The 23,339-nt window shown below is 37.6% G+C and overlaps 3 protein-coding genes across 7 annotated transcripts in view; all 3 read right to left on the bottom strand.

The window, feature by feature from the left end:
* The window catches only part of loxl2a (lysyl oxidase-like 2a), a 48,218-nt gene extending 47,642 nt beyond the window's left edge, over window positions 1-576 (bottom strand). The window contains exon 1 of the mRNA XM_083568625.1: window positions 290-576. The gene's annotated coding sequence lies outside the window, so the exon portion shown is untranslated. The remainder of the gene's footprint in view (window positions 1-289) is intronic.
* A 2,286-nt stretch (window positions 577-2,862) lies between these two features.
* LOC310741132 (uncharacterized protein) lies at window positions 2,863-8,934 on the bottom strand. 2 transcript variants are annotated; one of them, XM_083568650.1, is made up of 3 exons: window positions 8,813-8,934; window positions 7,740-7,880; window positions 2,863-4,102 (listed from the first exon to the last, which is right to left on the bottom strand). In XM_083568650.1, the coding sequence occupies exons 1-3, from the start codon at window positions 8,859-8,861 to the stop codon at window positions 3,885-3,887; spliced, it is 408 nt and encodes a 135-aa protein (XP_083424776.1). In that variant the 5' UTR covers window positions 8,862-8,934; the 3' UTR covers window positions 2,863-3,884. The 2 variants fall into 2 exon arrangements, with proteins under 2 accessions (XP_083424776.1, XP_083424777.1); XM_083568651.1 differs by having other exon boundaries at window positions 7,740-7,853; window positions 8,813-8,932.
* Window positions 8,935-12,873: 3,939 nt separating this feature from the next.
* The window catches only part of tacc1 (transforming, acidic coiled-coil containing protein 1), a 33,540-nt gene continuing 23,074 nt past the window's right edge, over window positions 12,874-23,339 (bottom strand). For 2 of the 4 annotated variants that reach the window (XM_083567750.1, XM_083567747.1), the window contains exons 4-14: window positions 23,265-23,325; window positions 22,556-22,661; window positions 20,783-20,832; window positions 19,299-19,391; window positions 18,664-18,740; window positions 18,531-18,574; window positions 17,826-17,986; window positions 17,003-17,109; window positions 16,022-16,142; window positions 13,716-15,227; window positions 12,874-13,668 (exon numbers count right to left, since the gene is read on the bottom strand). In XM_083567750.1, the coding sequence (XP_083423876.1) occupies window positions 15,159-15,227; window positions 16,022-16,142; window positions 17,003-17,109; window positions 17,826-17,986; window positions 18,531-18,574; window positions 18,664-18,740; window positions 19,299-19,391; window positions 20,783-20,832; window positions 22,556-22,661; window positions 23,265-23,325 (889 nt within the window). In that variant the 3' untranslated portion in view covers window positions 12,874-13,668; window positions 13,716-15,158. Of the gene's footprint in view, window positions 13,669-13,715; window positions 15,228-16,021; window positions 16,143-17,002; window positions 17,110-17,825; window positions 17,987-18,530; window positions 18,575-18,663; window positions 18,741-19,298; window positions 19,392-20,782; window positions 20,835-22,555; window positions 22,662-23,264; window positions 23,326-23,339 lie in introns of all 4 variants that reach the window. The other 2 variants (XM_083567748.1, XM_083567749.1) reach the window with 2 other exon arrangements.

The following is a 23,339-nucleotide window of genomic DNA, read 5'->3' as shown; positions in this document are numbered from 1 at the left end:
CCATGGTGCACCATTTAGACTAGTTTTAAACCAGGATCAAAAATCAAAAGTACAGTTCAAAACAGACATGCGAAATATTTACATTTATAATGATAGTAGTAGTTATTAAAATATTAAACAAATACTTGAGTATCAGATCTTAAACCTTCTACATCCAGGGTTTAATTGAGACCAGATTCTACTCTTATATCAATGAAATAGAAAGCAATAAAGACTAAAGGCTGGGCTGTAAGACATCATTATATATGATATATAATAAATGACTGTATTAATAAGTGATTAGACTCACAGTGTAAATTGATTTGGTTGGTATGAAGTTGTCCTGCTCCTTCAGTCCAGCGCTCGTGTCGTGTCCTGTCGTGTCCTGCTGTGCTTTTGACTGCACCGCCACTCCACTCTCTCAGGGCTTCAGGGCTTTTCACTGTTCTCTCCTTCTCCCTTCTCCTCCTCTTCTCCTCCTCTTTTCCTGCCTCCGGAACGTGAAAACAGACCCGTTACTTTGGGGAGACACGTGCACGCGCTGGAACGGCGATGACGACATGGCAAGTCTTTAGGTTTCTCGGCAGCGTTCCTGAGGAGCACTTTCAGAAAACTGCTGATTTACGAAAACAATAAGGCTTTACATTCAGAGAGAGAGAGAGAGAGAGAGAGAGAGAGAGAGAGAGAGAGAGAGAGAGAAGAAACGACAGAGATACAAAATGTGTGGAAAAAAAGACAGACATACACACACACACACGCACACACACACACACACAGTAAGAGAGACAGAAACACACACACACACACACACACACACACACAGAAAGACTCACAGACAAAACACACACACACACACACACACACACACACACACACACACAGAGACAGAAAGGCAAACACACACACTCTCGGCAATTAGAACAGGTGTTTGTTACTTATTTCATTATATTATATGTATTTGCATATATGCTAACGTGCTTCCTAAAAAGTCAAATTACCTGACTGAACACTGGACATCTCTGAGATGGATAGAAGTCATTCCATCAGAAACTGTCAGAAATGTTTTTCGCTCAATACTGCACTTTAAGTCAATACATTTCCTTGGCAACCTTTTCACATCACCTCAGAAAGGGTATGCAATCAGCAGGAACATGTCATGGTGTACCATGAAGTGACATGACCAAGGTATTTTGTAGGATGCTGTGGTTTCCACAATCTAACTCAGAAATGGCTTTGACACTTTCTGCTGTGAAGAGCTTACAAGAGCACTGGAGCTTCAGGCTGTTCATCTCCTGTGTTATGTGGTATCACCAATAGGATGGTCTAAGTCAAGTCAAGTCAAGTAGGCTTTATTGTCATTTCAACCATGTACAGTGCAGTACACAGTAAAATGAAACAACGTTTTCCCAGGAACGCAAGGAACACAAAACTCAACCAGTGTTAAGGACTACCATTCTGTTCTGCTTTACCAGTCGGCCCAATTCTATTCAATTCAACTCACTTTTACCAATGGACATTGCAATGAAGCAGCTTTACAGAAATTTATATATTGAATATACTTTAAAATTTTTAAATATTCCTTGTAAGTTTATTCCTACTGAACAAGCTACTGGCAACAGTGGTAAGGGAAAGCTTCCAGAGAAAATATCAGGCTGAGCATTTAGCAGAACCATATTCATCTTCATCTGGGTGACAGTTTGGATCATCTGGATGATCATTCATCAATTTTCTTAATTTTTTCGAGGTTATCAACTGATCACTGAGGAACACTGGAGTGCAAAACTGGAGACAGAACCGTTCATACTGATACAGTCTAAATATATCTTTATGGCTTCTAAGTGGAAGCATCCACGGTATTATTGGCTGTGGTACAGCTGTGCATCAGCCACGAACTAAGCAACTTTTCTTTCATTAAACAGTCTGTACTTATCATCTTTTTTTGTAAAGAGACGTTTATATTGCAGTCAAACAAACAACTAAACCCCAGAACCTGCTCTCTTCTCAAAAATGTGAAATGTCTGTGAATTATTATTTTTTATCTTTTTTTTTATTTTTATTTTATTCTGGGTTTATGTCAATTGTATTTTTTTTTTTTAAATGACCGTCTGGCCGGCAGTTTGACCAACATCTTCTCACTAATAAAGAAATGAGCTTTTAACAAAGCTGTTGTATAAATTTCTGTAAATTTTGTTAAGCAATCTTGGACCCTCAGGCTACTCTAGAGGTCCCCAGTCTTTATTTAAAAAATCTGAGAAAATGAGACATATTACTTAGTTGGGGTTTTCAAACAAAACTTACTGGTTAAGTAAAAACTCAAGTGCAGTCAATTTTGTACATGCAGTGAATCAAAATATAATACACCATACTGAAAAAAGTATTATGACACCTGTTTTTTCCAGCTTCATGTGGTTCTTCCCCAAACTGTTCGCACACCATGCACACAATTGTATTGGATGTCTTTGCTAGAAGCAGTAGTGTCAAACCTGTTCCAGCATGACAATGCCCCCTGTGCACAAACAAATGTTTTACATGGATTGGAGTGGAAAATCTTGAGTGTCCTGCTATTGAGCTCTGACCTCACCCCCAGGCCTCCTCACCTCACCATCACTACCTGACTTTACTAACACCCTTGACCAAAATGTAGTGGAATATTTTCCCAGAGCAGTGGAGGATTATAACAGAAACTGGGGACTAAATGTGGAATCAAATGTTCAAAAACCACATGAATCTTATAGTCAGGTGTCCACAAAAACGTTTTCCATATAGCGTATATTGTATGTAGCTTGTCTTTTTATATTATACCAAACATGCTTCAATTTATATACAACATGTTAGACCAAAACAATGCATCTGTGTAGAATAAATTTAAAGAATTAAAAAAAATTTATTATTCGGCTGTCAGCTTTATTTGGCCATCAATCATTCAAATCCATATCCATCACAAACCACAAACATTCAGAAGCAAACTTTAGGTGGCTTTATACTTGGTGAAAGCGAGAAAGATCTAGAAAGATCTACCGGCTATGCAAATTATTTTCCGGCACTTTCAGCCTCATTAGGTCTAATTCTACTATACCTTTAGTAAATTTTTCCTTTAATACAAACCCCTTTTGTTCTAAATAGTATGTTGATGAAGTGAACAGTGTGAATCGGTGTGTGTTAGAGCACAAAACATACTAAAAGGTGTAAAACAGAAAGCCAAAAGGAAAATACAAGGAAAGTGCACAATGCTTGCATTATAGTACTATATACTATAGACTAATCGAAATCTACGACACAAATGAATTCCTTTAATACCCGCTTGAATCGAGGTACACTACCAGTTAAAAACTTTGCACAACAGATTAAATTTTGTCATTTTCGTACAAGACATTTGGAAACATGACAATGTGAAATATTGTGAAATATAAAGATTTGATTTTTGATTTTTTTTTTATAATAATGTGTATATAAATAATGAAGTCCATGCAGACATTTATTTTGTTGTTGTTGTTGTTGTTTTAATCCCAAAATAAGAATTTATTTACTTACACCTCAGAAAGTAAGCTTCTTCATGAACCTTGTGAAAAGAAAATGCCAAGAATGTGCCATGGGAAAGTTTTATCAGGAGAAACTGTTGAGAATTTTAATTAAAAGCAATTTTTGTCCACACTATTGCCTTATACCACATTTCTTAAGAAGATTTTAGTTTGAATATCTTTCTTTTTGTCATAAAATAATCAAAAAAATGTACAAAATAAAGAGGTGTGTCCAAAATTTCTTAACTGCTAATGTACATTCACTATAAACCTAATATCCAATGCAGTTTTTACATTCCCGCTATAATACTGAAAAGGATATGCCTTATAAATAAAATAAAACTAATAATATGTCCTAAAGTGTTTGTTTCTGGTGTTAATATGATTTTACATGACGCTGAAAGCAGCACGGATCATCAGTACTCCCAGGAGCATGCTCAGGCTGGAGTTCAGAGCCACAGCGCCGTTATTGTGTTTTCCGTGACTGTGGGCACGATGTGGCCCATTGCACTCATCTTTAAAGCAGCACTCCAGCTTCATTCCTCCATTGCTCATGTTGGATTTATCACAGAACGATTTAAAGGAGCATGACTTCATCACTGAGTCTGGGGAGGATAAAAACCACACACACACACACACACACACACACACACACACACACACACACACACACAAACACACACACACACGCACACACACATAGGACATCATTGGTTGGTTTTATGTTCAAATTATTTACACTGAAACTTTAGGAAGTGTTTGAGCTGAAAAAATGCTCAGATTAAATGGGTGTAACTGAAGAAGAAAACAATTGGGAAGCTAAACAAGATGTGTACAATTAAAGCTGCCATTAGTGATTTAGTGTTGTAAAAAAAATCTGTAATCATGGTGGGTTAATCAGCGATGGTTCAGTGGTTTTTCTACGAGGTGGTATCAAAAAGATTCAAAACCAACGGTGCAACCTGGTGCTATTCTGACCACATGCGTTTCCACGTCTGTGATTTTATCATGAACTGCAAGTTAGAACAAAGAGCAAACGTGCAATTTTGCGTGAAACCATAAGGCAACTTTTGCAGAACAATCCACATGATCTCACTTCTGCACCCACCCTACTCGCCAGATTGAAGATGAAGCTCAAAGGTCGCCGTTTTGACACCGTTTTGGAGATCCAGCGCGAATCGCAGAAGGTGCTTCACACGCTTCGAAAAGAAGACTTAACTATTTTGACTATTTTGAAAGTGGTAGTGTGTAAACGTAGGAAAATAAAGTACATATTTGTAAACTGAACTCGTCTTGTAACTTTTTCATACCACCTCGTATGCACTCATAATTCACCCAACACGTATTAATAAATATAAACCTGGCTGATGTGTCGACTGAAAACATAAGAACAAAATCATAAGAGAACTGAGGTATGCAGAAGAGGGCAGACAGCACTTTCTTCTGAGTGTGGTAGCCTTTACCCTGCCCAAGGTGGTATGTTAGAGGTTGAGTGGGTGGGATGGAATAGGCAGGTGACCAAATTTGAGAGAAAATTTGGATGGTGAAATGATTATAAAGCTCCAGTAAAAAAAAGTTTTAGAAAGAAAGTATGTGCAAATATTGCACCTGATTAAATTACACATATTCATAATATTACAGATGATGGAAAAACCCTCATTGTTCTTCCATTGCCTCCATGAAGTGTACTGTGTACAGCAATTTGAGACAGGGTCACAGATCAGATACTACTCTCCTGCATAGCTCCAAATTGCACTTTTAAATTTATTTATCTTCAGTAAATGCTTTATCCTGGTCTGGGTGGCATTGAGCTCTAATCTATCCCAGAAACACTTTGTCTGAGGTAAAACTACAGTTTGGATTGGATTCCAGTGTGCACACATACTGTACACTTACTGACACATTCACAGCTAGGAGGAGATAAAGTAGCAAATTGTTCAACCTGCATGGTTTTTAAAGGGTGGGAGGAAACCAGAGAACCCTGAGGAAACCCACACGGACACAAGGAGAAAAATTTATAGAAAAAATCCGAGCTCAGGGTCGAACCACAGACTCTGGAGCTGAATCTCCCACACAAGTGGAATGATGGTGAAATGTTTTCATAAAAAAAAAAAAAAAAGAATAATTATATATACTTTATTTACAGTTGAGTGGAATAAAGGTTTATTTCCAAATACAATCCAGCTTATAGCGAAGGGTAGCCCCGAGACATTTTAGTGTTGTGTTGAGTGTGTTATAGATTACAGCATTGCTACAAAATCTGAGCAATGAGTCACATTGCTGAAGAAAGAGAGGGAAAGGGCTCTGTTTCTTTAGAAGTGATAAATACATACAAGGCACTGAAACTGGAATGGAAATGTTCCAATGAGGGAAAAAGGAAAATTGAGATTGCGGCTTGTTGCAAGTTTTTTTTACGTCCGTGTTAACAAAGGAATACGGTTTGCTTTACTCATTTACAGTGTACAGGTAGTCGTCGACATACGACCACGATTGGGACGTAACACGATTTGGTCTTAAGTAGAGTAGGCTATATGTACAGTAATGTGAAATTATGCCAGAAGCTGGTTAGCATTGTCGTACGCCGCGGCTAGCGATTGTGGTCGTAAAGTCGACGACTACCGGTATATGTAATACATACATGCATGTCTTTAACTACAGTATTTACATTTTTACAGTATACCGTCTGTCCCATACTAATTTGTAAGACACACCATAGTTTATTTTTACCTTCACCAAAGAGTAGAATTTTGAAAGTGCTTTGTGATGTTCAGGGAGTGTGTGTATGTGTGTTTCTTCCATTAACACACTCAGCCTGAGGAAGATGAGTTTCTTCCATCGCCCCAATCTCTGGAAAACTAATCTTTAGCTCCGTCTCCAAATACAAAAATATAAGACTTACAACTTAAAAAGATTTGTTTTGTACTGATTCTCATAGATTTTTTATCAGTTGATTAGTGATTTTGGACTCATTTGTTACTTTATCAATAGTGAACCCAGAGCAAGTTTTTTGAGAATTACACTCTGACCGGAACGCCAATGGAGTCCATCGCCTGCCAGCGTTAACACACTTACTTATATTCATTTATTGTAAATGATCCATGCACTAGCAAGTTTTTCTGAGGTTGAAGGTGACCAGTTGCTCATTCATTAAGATGTTAGATTAATTATTAGAAGGTATTGAGTTCAAATCTCAGCACCAACAAGATGCCAGTGCTGGGCCCTTGAACAAGGCCCTTGATCATGAACTCAGCTTAGTTGTAGATTCTGAATAAGCCTAGAATGTAAGTGGAATAAAAACCAGTAAATCTGCAAGTGGGAATCGGAGTCAGGCACAGAAACTCCACAGAGATTGTAACCTGAGCTCAGGATTGAACTAGTGACCTTGGATGATGATGATGATGATTAGTGATCCTTCAGATTTTGTGTTTGCTAATGTAAAAAAACTACAAAACAAAACAAACTCAGAACCTGTGTGGTGTGTGTTAGTTTAGATTCACTTATTTGTTAGCTACATTCTCCTGAAAGCTCCAGAACTAAACAGGGTTCAGTGGGCGTATTTTATTTGTAGTCAAACCCTTCGGGAATCTTTTTCCTCTGGAATGTGAGATTCCTGCATCTGGAATTCCCTCATCACAGTTTTTGGGGTTTTTTGAAACACGAATGTTTCATTTGATTATATCTAAGATACTCTGTTATTTAAATTTTGGTAATTTTCTATTTAACTCATCCTTTTTTAGCATTTTATTTTATTCCATTTATTTCCATCATTTTCGAATACATTTCACTTCACGTTGCACTTTGTATCGTTGTGCGTGTGAGACAAATAAACATCGAATTTTAGTATGCACGTTTAAAAAAAATTTATAATAAACAGATTTTAGAAAGAAAAAAAACTAAAAACAATATGTCATTAACTACTATAAAAATTATGAAATGTTTATCACCTTTACACTCTGGTGATTAATAATTAAGCTAATCTAACTAAATGGCTCCCCCTTGTGGGCTTTCAATGTCGCCACAAGCACGTGGATATTTCACCGTTTAAACCTTTTGATTATGTTTTTAAATAATAATAATAAAAATACAACTTCGTTTGCTAGGCTGCACTATAACTAGCATTGACTACATAAACTAGCTGTATAAATAATGATATTAATGGAAGGTCCTTACAACAATAAAGGTGTGTGTGTGTGTGTGTGTGTGTGTGTGTGTGTGTGTGTGTGTGTGTGTGTGTGCACTCACTGGCCCCTGTGATGGTTGCGCAGGCATCTGAGTTAGCAGGACACACAGTCATGCCTTGTCGGTTACACTCATCCTGATTGGACGCAACGCAGGTGTAACACTTGAGTGCCTCGCCTTTACACACGGCACAAGAGAACACAGCTGATATGAGATTAACATGATAAGACAGTTAATGTAGTTCAACACACACACAAACACACATACACACACACAACACTTGTAAACTGGTGTTTCCCTTTATAATTATGTCCAAGAAATGCGTAATTTTACAGAAGGCAAACTGCTACATAAGAGATTGCATGATAACATCTCGTTCCTTGTGTCACATCGTTTAAAAGTGTGTTTTCTTGTTGGAAACCATTCATACATATGAAATTGCAGTAATTAAATCAGCACACAACCTTCAAGATCCTGAAGCTTGTGGCCAAAAAAGTGCACAAAAAACTTGAGTGCCTGAGGCTGAGGGTAAGGGCAGAGGTTAATTTTGCTTCATTCATTTCTTTAGGGGGTGTATAATGTGTGAGGGCAAGAGGAATTGCCATAGAAACACTTTCCAAAACTAGTTGACTAAAGAATTGGAAAGTTAAAGAGCTTGCAAATGACCAATTAGAGATCGACTTCATAATGTATATTCCTTTATATTCCTTAAAAGGAAAACTTTTTGTAAAATTGTGCTCCAAACATCATGTCAAGTTGCAGGTTGATCACTCTTGAATCATTCTCAGTGAACTTTACATGCATTTTTGGATCATAAAACTTTAAAATTTCAACCAACAAGTATGGCAGGCGTCCAGTGTATGCAATCGTTGCCAACCAGAATTCAGAATATTTTCAAAAACACATTCATAAAGTTGTTAAAACCATCAAAAATACGTTCTTTTTTGCTCATTGTACTTAATATAGACGTAGTGTTTATCGGTGCTACACTATATACGGTGCATTATGGGTAATTATATTGTGCACTCTCACAGAACCACTCAAAAAAATGTTTATCTTTAATAAAGATATCAGATATCAATCCTACTTTTCTGACACACAAACAGGATCTTAACAAACTTTAGTATGATACATACTGTGTAGAGCAGTGCTCAGGAGCAGCAGCAGAAAGACCAGAGTCTTCATGTTCGGCCGGATGTTTCAGACGATTGTAGACGTTCAGACGTGCAAATCTTCCCCCATCTCTAATCTGAGCGTGGCTTTTCACAGCTTAACAGCTCTAATACGTGCTTGTCATAATCAGCAGATAGAAACGGACGTGACCATTACATGTGCATAATAAAAACACAGAAGACTGGTGTATGATTTGGGATACTGTACTGGCTAAACATTGTCGCTGGAAAGATTCTGGGGCACAGTGCTTAGGGTTTTTTGGGACTGGCAGCCAAAATGGCTGCTTTTCTTAAATCTGTATATATTTCACATATAGTTCTACTCTACATAGTTCTACTGTAATTAAGTGCTCGAGACACATCATGTGTTTCTTAACACAAGGACAAAAGGACATAAGGACAGTCATCTTTTTAACACCAGTCATCCCTGTCATATGATATTAATCAAAAGCACAGATTATCTTGACCTCATTCAGCTCACCTGCTCAGTAAGCCGGGACACATGAGAATAAAACAACAGCAATCCAGTGTTTCTTGTGATTTGGTTTTGAGGTTTGTTCTTAGATTTCTGCCAGAGCCACAAAACCAATAGGAATCAGTTCACACCTGTGTGAAAACTCTTTTACTTACATCATACATCTTCAGTATGCACTTTATCCTGATCAGGTTGGAACTTGTTACCCAAAACATGTAAAGCAGTTGGAAGTGATCCCAAATTATATGAGGAGCAAGAAAGTGATTTGTTTTTGCGCTATTGGTTTTATCCATCTATTTGCTTAAGTAATTGCATTTGGGGAGACTTTTACTTTAACGTCACTACATTTCCAAGTCAAAAAACATACTTGTTACTCAACTACATTTTGTGAAATCAGTCGTTGCTTTTTATTTATGAGTGGATAAAAAATTAACTGGTCAAACACGCAGCAAGGCACCAATCAGGGTAGAGCGCGTTGAGGGTTTTGAACTTTTGATGGCTGCTTGGTGGTATCTACCAACATACAGTTTAGCGTCAGTTCAACAACAAGCAGAACATTTTGAGAGGAAGAAACTCCTGATTCAGACTTGCCACATCATCCATGACCTTGTTTACACCATTTTCTTAAGTAGTTGAAATGAAGGGTTTGGCTAACATTTTCCCTATTGGACATGAAAAACATCAAGACAAATTAGCAAATATAACACCGACATCCTTCCTGTTAATTTTAGATGACATATTAACCCTTTAATACTTTAAGGACATTTTGATCTGGCAATAAAACGGAAGAACAAATAAAATATAAATTTCATATATTCAATTGTGTCTTGCAAAGTCTCACCCACTAATCAGCATGTATTTAGAAGACAGCGAATGATAATTACCTCATAAATGTCGTAATTATCATTCGCTGTCTTCTAAATACATGAGATCAGAGACGCCTGCGATTGATAGGGGAGAAAGAACATATCCTCCCTCCCACTCATTTATTTTTGGGTATACATCCTTGACTATAAATTAGCATGTATTTATTATATATTTTTTATGTACCCAGCAATGTTGAGAAGCTGGGCCCAGAATGCAGGGTCGACCTATACCGACATCAGGGCTTGAACCCTGGTCGCTATGGAAATTTTGGTAAAACATGTCATCTGTTTGATGCTGCACTTGTGTGGCACTTGTATGTAATATGTATGTGAGAAATAAATAACCTTTATTGACTCCCGGTTAAGAAAGTCTATATCATTGTCAAGATCTATCAGCCTCATTAACAACTGACCATAATTATATTTCCTGCTTCATCTTTAAGTTCTGCACAGAACTGTCAATCATCAAATTAAACATATATGTTACACACACTATGGCTGTTATATATTGTACAAAGTTCTATAGTAAACTCTCTATCATACCTGACCTGAACCATAGTGAGTGTGTGTGGAGTGAGAGTTCTCTCACTGTGTGTCTGTAACTATAGAAAACTCTCGACTTATAAAGATGTGATGTGCAGGAGAATGGAACACTGAACTAATTCATTCATTAACATAGTCCTAATAGATCACTACTTTTATGCCTCTATTTTCAGTCGTTTCCCAAAAGTTGCTTATTCACACAGAAACATCTGAAAGCGCTTATGTCCCTATACAGCAAAACGTAAGACGCTTCGACCTGCGTCATTTCCACCTGCTGTTTATTTACTTTTTGGCTCTTTGAAACGTCACGCCAATGACTGAAAATGCATCAACCCTCCATTTTCACAGTCCAAACTGCGCAGCCTAAACGGCTTTCTTATGTATCCACTTTGTAGAGCATTTTCAAAAAAGTTTATGTTTTCGTTAAATGAAAACGCCATCACAGTGTGGACGGAAGGCCAAAACGGAGAGAAAAATACACGCTTTCAAACGAAAACATATTGGTGTGGACATGGCCTTATTTTTGGTACTTAAGTCCATTCTAAGCAAGTACTAAAAAAGCAGTTTTATTTTGAATTGAGACGCATACATGTAGGGATGTGTTCTTTTACTTAAGTACACAAATGGTGTCCACCACTGCTTCATTCTCAAGCCTGAGAAGTGGTCTTGTGTGTTTTTTCCTCATCCGCAAAAGCATTGTCTCAGCTGCCAAAAGACCTACGAACAGGTTATTCACTGCTAAATAGCAAACATAACACCAGGGTTGAGAAAATCCTTTTGGTCGAATTCAATAACAGGGGGAAAAAAGATGGTACGTTCTAATACCTTTAATTCAGGCAACACTTTATGCACAAAATAGAGACTTATAATATCATGTATATACAGTATATATGTATTATTATTACTGTGTGTATATATATATATATATATATATTAGTAAACATAATTTCTGTGCATCTCTCTTTCTCTTTTACTGTACAAACATAAAGAAAACAAACACATAAAACATACACACAGGCACTAACCAGAGTTCAGCGCTATAAGCATGTGCACATATCAAATCCTTGCTGAACTCCTGATCACTCTTTAACATATTGTTAGGATTTCATTACGTTTTACTGAGGAAATTCTGAGAGGAGAAAAGGAAGAGGAAGGACAGAGCATCCACTATGTTTTCCATGTTTTCCTTCTTACACTCATAAGGTGCACAGAGCGATGGGAGCGAGTCTCAGAGAAGGACACTTCTTCATAAAAGCCGTCCTGAATGGACCATGTTTTGCAGTGTAAACAGACACGAATCAGGACGTGTTGTGTATCAGGACATATACATTGCACAGATGCATTTTGGCAGCTATTACATATGACACACAGGGGATTGTGGGATGCGACACCGGCAGCTTGACTCGCATCACTTTGGCAACAGGCACGGAGAAAGTGGTGGATTGTCAGTTAAACAGGATCGATATAAAAAATATTTTGTTCGTTTACAAACGTGTAGTGTTCCAGTAGCTTTTTCAACACGCACTTTTTGACTTCCCTGTTGTTTTTGTTCACACAGGCGAAGGAGTGTCTAACACACCTGATCCTGATAATTAGAATGTAGCTAAAATGATTTTTTTACAGATTGAAATGCTCTGATTTTGCCTTGCTAGGACTCTAGCATGCCAATCAGCTGGCTTGTAAGTAATAAATTGTAAAATACAATATAATATACAGTACTATCATATGTACAATTTATTGATTCGTATTTGTTGGTTCTTTAAATTCAGCTGGTGAACTAGCTAGTAAATAACTAGTTTTCTTATCTATTTCATGTGGTAATTAGCTATTAGACCTCTATTTTGTCAGCTCCTATATCCAAAGCAATTAAAATTTACTCAACAATTTACAAAAATCCACTGTTTTTTAAAGTCATACCACAGCAACACCTCCTAGAGGACTTCCAGGAGTACGTTGCTAATGTCCATCTAATTGATTGAACAAAAGTCAACAAGGGCATATTGGAAGCAGTGAAACACGGACAAAACATGACAAAAAGACAAATCAGCGATTCCAATCCATAAAAAAAATTTGTTAAACTCCTTAAGTTCATTCTGGATTCACTTGATTTCTGAAGTGCTTAAATTGTAATCAGATGAAAGTTTTCTTTTACAAATTAAAAAGCATTAAAAAGTTTCTTTCTACCTTCATAAAAATAAAATAAAGATTGAATAAAAGATCAAGTTCGATCACTTCCAGAGTTCGTATCATTGTGCGTTACATCACACCTGAATAATTTTAAACTATTATTAAACGTATTGCAGAACCAAGAATGGGCGGAGCTTAGTTTATATTTGATTAGCCGATTACAAGCTTGGTTATTTTCTTGTAACGTCCATATTGACATACGGATTTATTATTACTGCTTCAAATATTTTACCTCAGGATCTGTAGCTGTAATCTGTTTAATTACACAATGTTATTATTAGATAATTTAAATATCTATTAGTGGCTAACTACACATCAGCTACTTGCACCACAAAGTTCAGTCACATTAAACCATTAAGAAGTGAAAAGAAAGGTTAGCGTTGTGGCTAATTAAAAAAAATCTAAGCTCCGCCAACATTTCATACTTAATACCAGTCCCGTACTGTACTGGAAGGTTAGTGCATTACTAAATGTAACATAAAAATTTAACTGTAACACAAAGCCCAGTGTGTGAACACTGACACCCCTGAACACAATATAATCATTTGTAAGCAAGACTTTCTCGTTTTCGCTTTGAATCCCCACAGAATGAGCGAACCATAAACTTTTATAATAATACAAAATAAACATGTAATCGATTCTTATTTACAATAAAATGTGTGCATCATTGGATTGCACTGGCACTTTCACTGCTGTTGTTGTGGAGAAAGGGAGAGAGATACCAGTGGCTGGAAGGGTTAATCAAACAACTTACACACCCACACACACACACACACACACACACACACACACACACACACACAAACCCCACACACACACACACAGCATAGATAATTTGCATACAGATTTACAACAGTTTTCAGAGTGTCGAGGGAATTATGTTTATAGCTGCTATAATGTAAGTGGTTTTGCTTGTGATTACTTTCCGACACAAAAAAAGATTAAAGTTCGCGAATTGTTTTAAAAAACAATAAAACACTTTGTGCCTTACTGTGTGGTAACTCCTTACAAGCATCAGTTCTCTTCTAGTAGCTATGTGAATACGATTATCTAAGCATTTGGTTTCCATAACTAATTTAATGCCTGAGGCAAATTTAACTGGGGGAAAAAAAGTCTTAGTCTGGAAAAATATATAGTCTTATAGTTTCTCTCTTTTATACTCTTTTTCTCTCTCTATCTCTCTCTCTATCATACACACACATATTACAAACTGCATGTACTGTAAGGAAGGAAGACACACACACACACACACACACACACACACACACACACACACACACACACACTCATTCGCCTCACAGATGAAGCACACTGCATCCAAACTAAATCAAAGGCTGCGTTTACACTTGGCATTAACATGGCAAGCTGATCAGGCAAATTGGATCATCAGTCAATCTGGACATGAAGCGTTTACACTTGGAAACACCAACTGACTTCTGTAAGTCTGCAGAAGATGGCCCCAATACAGAGTCAGACTGAAGTGGTGTTTTTTCTTTTAAAATACATTTTAGCCACAAGACATTTTACAAGTAATGCAAATGGGAAGGATCAGGAGGCTTCAGTTAGTAATAAGGTGGATAGATTTCAATGTGTAAACAGTAAAAAGAAACATATGGAACCATGAACGTCGGCAGCTGTGGTGGGTGGTGAGTGGTTATTCAACTTTCAAGTGTGCAGGCAAACGTATCACTATATTTGTGATGTATTCCCAATTGATTGTACTGCAAAGCCACACAGCTGCATGCAGCGGTAAAGAGGGGGCGGGGTTTTGCGTGATGTCGTCCTGTGAATTACATTTCACTGAGATCTGATCACAATGTGTCCTTGACTACCTCTGGACCAGGACACGCTGAACGGATAACATTCCGATCAGAAGCAAGTTTACACCTATCAAAGTGAATGAGGACAACATCTGGATTCAGGTCACATGTTAATGCCAGGGGTAAATGCAGCAAGAGTCGTGGCAAAAAGTGTTAATTCGATCAGATGCATAAATCATTAAAACTGCAGTTAGCGCTGGCGGTTCATGCAGATCGCCGTGTTACCGCCACGTCTCGGAATCAAAAGTCTCTATCATAGGCACATTACTTTAGCTGATGTGGCAATTCCACGTTGCAGATGTTGGAGAGAGATCCAGGCAGGCATATTGTACATGCGGGACTATGTTGGAGGCGGAGCTGAGTGAAGGGAGGCGGGGTTCAGTCAGGACGTAAGCTCAAATCTAAATCCAAAAAAGTGGTCAGTTTGTTGTGCCGAGTTTGGCGATGAGTTCATCACAGATCTTCGTAAGCTCCTCGATTTCTTGATTCTAATAAAAACATTGAGAAGGAAGAAAGACCAGTAAGGATGTAATTATGGCTTATAATTGAGTAAATGACTGAATGAATAAAATGTTGAGGAAAGGGTTTTTGTGTCTAAGTAGTTAACGTTAAACATATTTTATCTCAATTTCCGCCCAAAATTGGGTCACCTTTCAATTTCAACTCAGACTAGGAGGAAAGATCTGGCCGCCCCTTCTACATAAACTTTATGGACAAAAGCATTGTGATATTAGATTTTTTTTTTTAGCCATATGTGGTTGTTCCTCAAATTGGTCTGACAAAGTTGGAAGCACACGATTGTATCTGATGTCTTTGGATGCAGTAGAATTTTCCCTTCATGACAGCATGCCAATACTCCTGTGTACAAAGCCAGCTCTATGAAAATATGCCTTACATGGGTTGGAGTGGAAAATCTTGAGTGGGCTTCTAAAGAGCTCTGACCTTAATGCTAGTGGAACATCTAGTGGAACATCTTCTCAGATGACTGGATATTATTGAAAGCACAAATAGGGACTGAATGTAAATTGGGATTTTCAAAAGCACATACAAATCTTATGTTGTTGTCCAAAATCTTTTGCCCATATAATGTACGTGCTCACAGATGCTCAGAATTGTCTAGTGTCACTGTGATTGACAGGGGAGAGACAGTATGCACCTCGCACCCAAAGAGGAGAGCAAGATTTATTTTAAATAAATTGCAAAACTATTGGTGAATATAAACAATATAGAAATACATTAGGATAAAATTAAAAGCCCTCTGAGTAAAATGTGAAATATTTACCTTTTGTTCCAACGCTCGCTCCAGAGACTCCACCTTCATCTGTTCCTTCCTTAGGCTGGCATTTAATGCCACACACTCACCGGTTGCCCTTGTACGCACCTGAGCGATCTCTTCATTTGCCCTGTAACACACGTGTGTTAAAAATACATCTGATCCAGGCTGTGAATAAACATCTACTCTAACCATTTTACATTTTACACCCATGTAACACACTGGGGTAACTACACATCTGCTCTAATGATACACCTGAGTAACACACACACACACACACACACACACACACACACACACACACACACACACACACACGGATAACTACACATCTGCTCTTATGATATACCTGAGTAACACACACACACTGGGATAACTACACATCTGCTCTAATGATACATCTGAGTAACACACACACACACACACACACACACACACACACACACACACACACACACACACACACACACACACACACACACACGGATAACTACACATCTGCTCTTATGATATACCTGAGTAACACACACACACTGGGATAACTACACATCTGCTCTAATGATACACCTGAGTAACACACACACACACACACACACACGGATAACTACACATCTGCTCTTATGATATACCTGAGTAACACACACACACACACACACACACACACACACACACACACACACACACACACACACGGATAACTACACATCTGCTCTTATGATATACCTGAGTAACACACACACACTGGGATAACTACACATCTGCTCTAATGATACATCTGAGTAACACACACACACACACACACACACACACACACACACACACTGGGATAACTACTTATCTGCTCTAATGATACACCTGAGTAACACACACACTGGGAAAACTCTTTACTGCTAAACCCCAGTAACACATACATGGGGATGTACACACACCTAAACACAGGGTGGGTTGTGAGGTGTATAGTCTGTGTAGTGCGTTTCTGATCACACTTACTTGTCGAGTTTCTCCTCAGCGTGGATTTTGAGTGTGTTGTAACGCTGCTCCTCCTGCTTGACGCGCCCTAAATATTCCTGAGCACACTTCTTCAGCACTTCTTCATTCTGAACATAACAAAACCCAAACAGGAGGAGAAACATCAGAAAGCAGCAATCAGAGTGACAAGGGGACACACAAAACCAGCAATATGTTACATAGGTGAACACAAAGCTAACGTAAAACAAGTTAACAAAAATACTAGCATTGTACCACAGAGGCTAAGAAAAAAAATAGTGTTAAAAGGTTAGCAAAAAAAAAAATTACATTATACCACAGAGGCAAAAACTAGCATTATAGTAAACATGTTAACAGAGAAATATCTTATGTCAAAGTCACAAGATTAATGCTAGAGTAAACAGGCTAACAAAAAACTAGCATTATGCAAATGGTTAGCACCAAAACTAATATTTTATTGAACAGGTTAAAATGACAGTAAAGAGGCAACACATTTAAACATGCAATGTAGCATTTTTGTAAACAGTCCAACAAACATGTCAACAGAGAACATCACATTGCACTACAAAAACGAGCATTGCTAGTAGCAATTAGCAAGTTGCACATGCTATGTTGTTGGATAAGTGAGTTAGCTAAACACAACAATGGAAGTCACTTGGTGAGCATGGCTGTGCTAAAAATAAATTGCTAACCAATTTTCACAAAAATTCACTAATGCTAGCATGGATATGCCATCCAGCTAACCAGAAGAATCCTGAATGTAACACAACAGAGTGTGTTTGTGTGTTGTGAAGTGTATTTCATTATCGGCATGTGAAACGATTACCTTCTTGAATCCCTCCAGCACGGTCTTCATGTTCTCGTAGCGGCGGAACAGTTCAGAGAGCGAGCGCTCGACCGAGTTGAGATCGGACAGCGCCTGATCCCGCTCGGTTATCAGCTGCTGGACGCTCTTCTGAGAGCCCATGTTCTTTCTCTGCTCGTCTTCTGTGAGATTGAGGGGTAATAGGTGTTAAACACAACGAATAACTACTTACACGCTACAAATAACAATGATAACAATTAGCTATTTTACAGTACAGCTAATAAGCGCTAATACTGATAACTATGTAAGAGTGCAGGATTAGCGGCAATTTGCATAAGGAATAGCTAACAGGCTCGCTAGTGTGTTAGTCATGCTACAAGTGTAAGCGTAGTATGGATTGCTAGTTAGAGTGATTCTACAGTATGTTGTTTATCAACTAGCTAGCATGAGGTGTGTTTCCACAAAATTGTGTAAAAGGTGTGCAACCACAAAAGGTGTCTAACTCCAAAATTTGTGTTACTACAAAAATGTGTTACTACAAAAGCTGTGCTACCATAAAAGGTGTGTAACTACAAAAAGCATGTAACCACTCAGGGCTATTGTTAGCACATGCGCACAACTGGCTTACTGCCTAGCAAGTGTGAGGTTCAGTAAAGCGGATGATTAGCATCATCAGCACCAGCGTGTGGTTAGAGCAGGAGTGTTAGCAAGCTAACCATGACCCACCGATCATCTGTGCTACTGTCTTCTCATACTCAGCCACAATTTTCCTGTCAGGAAACAAAAACGCACAAGTGTTCATGTCTCTTCTTCGCTTATTGTCTTGTTGAAGAAGTGCAGCATGAGAGCCGAGGTTTACCTCATTTCCAACACCTCCATTCTGCTCTCCTCAGATTTCGTCTTCCACTCGTTTGCCTCGATCTCTTTCGCTATTATCTGTGGACACACAAACACACAATCGATATTAAACTATGTATACTCACTTCTTTAATCAACCAGAGAGCTTCTGAAGTTCTATTCCACTAATATGTCCTAATAATTATCCTATATGGCAAATAATATTAAGCCTCTTTGATTTACCACAAAGGCTAACACAGAGACTAGCATTATAGTACACAAGTTAACAGTGAAACTAGCATAGTAGTTAAAAGGCACCACAATATAACAATATAACTTACAAAATGAAGTTTGTACTCTCCAACCAGTTAGCTAAGCAAGTTCTGAAGCTTAACATTTCCAAATTACTTCATGACTATGTGCTAATAATTAGCGTATCTAAGTACTTATACTAATACTAAATTCAGCTAACATGGCTGTAGGATTTCACTGTTACTTCAGTACAGTGTGCCTAATGTTGGTTTAGCATTTCTACTGTAAACACAAAGGCAATTAGGCTAGTGCTAAAATGCTAATACAGATTATACTTCCTGTTTTTAACACTATATTATATTGAGATGTTCGAAGACGTTAAAATTTTATTTTTTTTAAGCCAACCTCCTCTCTGATGAGAATCAGAACAGCGGCTTTGTCCATCTCACTGAGCGCGATGGAGTCAAGGTTGGGGCCGGTCTTCTCCAAGCTCTCACTCTGAAATCACACGTGCACACACACACACACACACACACACACACACACACACACACACACACACACACACTTTAAGAACTTTCCAATAATATTCACATTCATATATATATTCATATAATATATGAGTTCATGGATTGATCTGTTTTTTAACAGAAATTAGGCACTGTGGTGCAGTGGGAGAACTTTTCTGCCTCACAGCTCCAGCCTCAGGTCCATTCCTGAACTCATGTCACTGTCTACATGATGTTTTGCATGTTGTTTTCACGTCTTTGTGGGTTCCTCAGGGTTCTCTAGATTCCTTAAATCTCCCAAAAGCATGCTTTCTAATATAAGGGTCCATTTTTGGTTCGTTTTACAGAAAAACATGCTCAAATTTGTGTCCTTCTAATAACAATTAGACACACACACACACACACACACACACACACACACACACACACACACACACACACACGCACACACACACACACAACCAGTGAAATATTCGTTTAATAAGCAACTGCAATCTGCATCACTAAGTCGATCCAGATGAAAGTATCTGTCATATCTAGAACAAATAGATTTTGTGTGTGTGTGTGTGTGTGTGTGTGTGTGTGTGTGTGTGTGTGTGTGTGTGTGTGTGTGTGTGTGTGTGTGTGTGTGTGTGAGCAATGGTTATTAGTAGGTGTCCTTGGACAGATTAGAATGTGTGTGTTGTGTGGTGTTAATCTGCTTTAAGGGGCATGATTATGAATCTCAGTCAAACACGGATGAGCACACACACACACACACACACACACACACACACACATTTTTATTTGAATGTTGTGTGAATACCTAGTATATTTGTACATGTTTTTTCCTCAGAATGAAGAAAAAGTACACACATCACTGACTGAAAACACTCAAACACTCTACTTCCTTTCCATGTTTTCACACCTTCCCTTTACACATGAACAATATAACTGGAGTGATTTTCCTTCAGGGGTATTTACACACCCAGATACTTACTGCCATTTTAATGTTCTTGCTTTCTGACTAGTCAAAGGAATAAAACATGAAATATGATGTATGGAATTATTCAGCTTTCACTAATAAACAGTTCTATTCGCTAATTTAAAAAGGAAAAATTGATGGGAGTATGAAGTTTTTTTTAATGGTTTTCAGTATTAAATGAACATGAATATGTTTAAAGTGAACATTTGTTCCTTAGGTAAAAGGTCAATTAGATGTATATACTAAAAAGAAGATTAAACTCCATCTGATAAAAAAAATGTTTCGTTCTTTAAAATAGAAAAATTGAGATTATAGGATTATAGGGTAGATTTTAAAAAATAAAACATGGTCAAGAGTAATAACACTAATATGTTTAAACAATTACAAAATGCTAATGAGAAACAACAAATACTTACAGGAGTGCATATCTCCTTCTCAGGATAATGATCTTTTTTTATTTCCACATCTGAAAAAACATATACAGAGCTGTCACTTAGACATCATTAATTCGCATGCTGCATTTGATTAGAGGTCCTAATTCATATTTCTGAAACCTCCAACCAGGAAACATAATACATAAAACATAATTTTAAAAATTGCCCATAAACTTGGACATTCCTCTTTCCTCCTCTGATTACAGTAAGTGACTTTAGTTAAACACTATAACACTGACTCTAAATTTCAATGTTTTGAGAAAAGTAACATACACTATATCCAAAAAGAAATTCATGGACACCTGACCATTAGATTCTTATTAGACACATTCTTGCTGAAAATCCAATTCTACACTTAGTCTCTATTTTCTGTTATATAATCCTCCACTCTTCTGGATATAGATCAAGGGTCTTAGTAAAGTCAGGTACTGATGTAGGTGAGGAGGCTTGGGGTGCAGTCAGCATTCATATTCATCCCAAAGGTGTTTAATAGGGTTGAGGTCAGAGCTCTACAGCAGGCCAGTGATGATCTTCTACTATAACCCATGTAAAGCATATCTTCATGAAGTTGGCTTTGTGTACAGAAGCACTGACATGCTGGAACAGATTTCGGCCTTTTAGTTCAAGTGAAAGGAAAATGTCATGCTATGCACCCAAAGACATCCTATACACGTGTGTGCCTGCCACTTGATTACAGTTTGTAGAAAACCCACATATGGCTGGAAAAGTCAGGCATCCCAATATTTTGTACCATAAAGCGAAAACCATACAATATATCACAGAGAACTGGTTAGCTTGTTGCTGAATGAAGTTTCTTTACCCACACTCTAGTTTGAATGCATGAAAATCTTCTAAGGTAAACTGATGCAGCACTAAAATATCTGCATATTTTTACAGATGAAATACTTTACTTGTTTAAAAAAATGCATTGTATTCTATTGGGAAAGTATTTTCCATTGTTTATATAAGATTCTATTTGCAAGCCACTGAACGTTAAAATTTAGTAAAGCACTTAAATGCTAGCAGATGTTTGTACCTAACCGTAGCCACCAGAGGGCAGCAGTTGATTGCAGTAATCACTGGCGCACAAACTGTACACAGAAAGTGTGTTTCTAGACTCCAGCTGTATTCTATACACCTATAACAGTATATACTAGTGTCAAAAATACAGGCTGTCTGGCTTAAAAAATGCATTTAGATCAAATATTAATCTTGTGAACAGAATACGATGTACTCAGTATTAGTATAGTTTTCAGTATGGAATATTCATTATTAAGTATAGACCATTAAAAGGAAGTAACTTCTCAATCGCAACATTAAACCTTCACCCCAAGTACCATATCTAGATGTGTAATATTATCTGGTTGAGTTCAGAAAATCAGGTTATTTGGTTACTTTCTTAGACTAAAAGTCAGAAAATCTTGTTCCGAAAATGTGGATGATGTTTATCTTGTGTTTGGTGAGGGTTGGAGCGAGTCAAAAGTTGATTTGGAATCACAGGAAAGAAAGAAGGATCTGTGCTAGTGATGGAAAGCTTGGATCATTTTAGTGAAAATGAACAAATCGTTTGTTGAGTCATTTAGTTTAAAAATTAAATAAAAAGCTAACTTTTTAATAAGCAGGTCCCCCAACATGTTTACATACACAAGTTTGAATTAGTAAGTCAAACATAAATTAAATATAAAAAATATATAAATTAAAGATGTTCGATTTCAATGTTTGCTAAATTTTTAGACGTGTAACTCCTGCTCTCACCATCTTCTGCTTTTGATGTTTTATCATGTTTCTGCATCGTGCATGTAGATGCGAGTTTCTCCTCATCTGTGGCGTGACGTACCGGCTCCTCCTGTTCTTTCTCAACCTACACACACACACACACACACACACACACACACACACACACACACACACACACACACACACACACACACACACACACACAGAGTGATGAATCACAGATTGGACAGTGTAAGTGACAGCACTGCTTTACCAGAGCAACAGAGAAACAATAATAAGACCTGAAGGGATGGAAAGAAATAGAAAAGATAAACAAAATAAATAAAAAGGGACAGAGGATAAGAAAGGAGACAGAGAAGGACAGGTGCAGAAAATATGTACAGATGGGGAATAAAAAGAAGAAAAAATAAAGACACAGAGTCATCAAAGTAAAGTCGAAAGTCAGGGAATACAAGTGATGGACAGACGGGATAAAAAAGACAGAAGATGGTGAAGAAATGATAGAGAAAATATAGGATGAAAGGACTGAGGGATGGAGGGATACATTTTTAAAAAGGAGAGAAGGAGAGCAGTGACCTTTGCTGAGTCATTGCGCTAATACTGGATATACTGACTCAGCAGCTCCATAAAAAGGCAACACAGAGTATCTTTTTTTCCCTTTCTTTCTCTCTCTCTCTCTCTCTCTCTCTCTCTCTCTCTCTCTCTTTCTAGCAGACAAGGGTTATACCTGCTTGCAGATGTCCAGCACTAATGATGTGCTATCAAACTTCTTTACTTTGCATGTGTTCCTGCAGAGACACAG

Source organism: Silurus aristotelis (genome assembly GCF_946808225.1).
Source record: "Silurus aristotelis genome assembly, chromosome: 18".
NCBI classification, from domain to species: domain Eukaryota; kingdom Metazoa; phylum Chordata; class Actinopteri; order Siluriformes; family Siluridae; genus Silurus; species Silurus aristotelis.
Note: the sequence above shows the minus strand (reverse complement) of the source record. Positions and strands in the feature narration are given on the sequence as shown.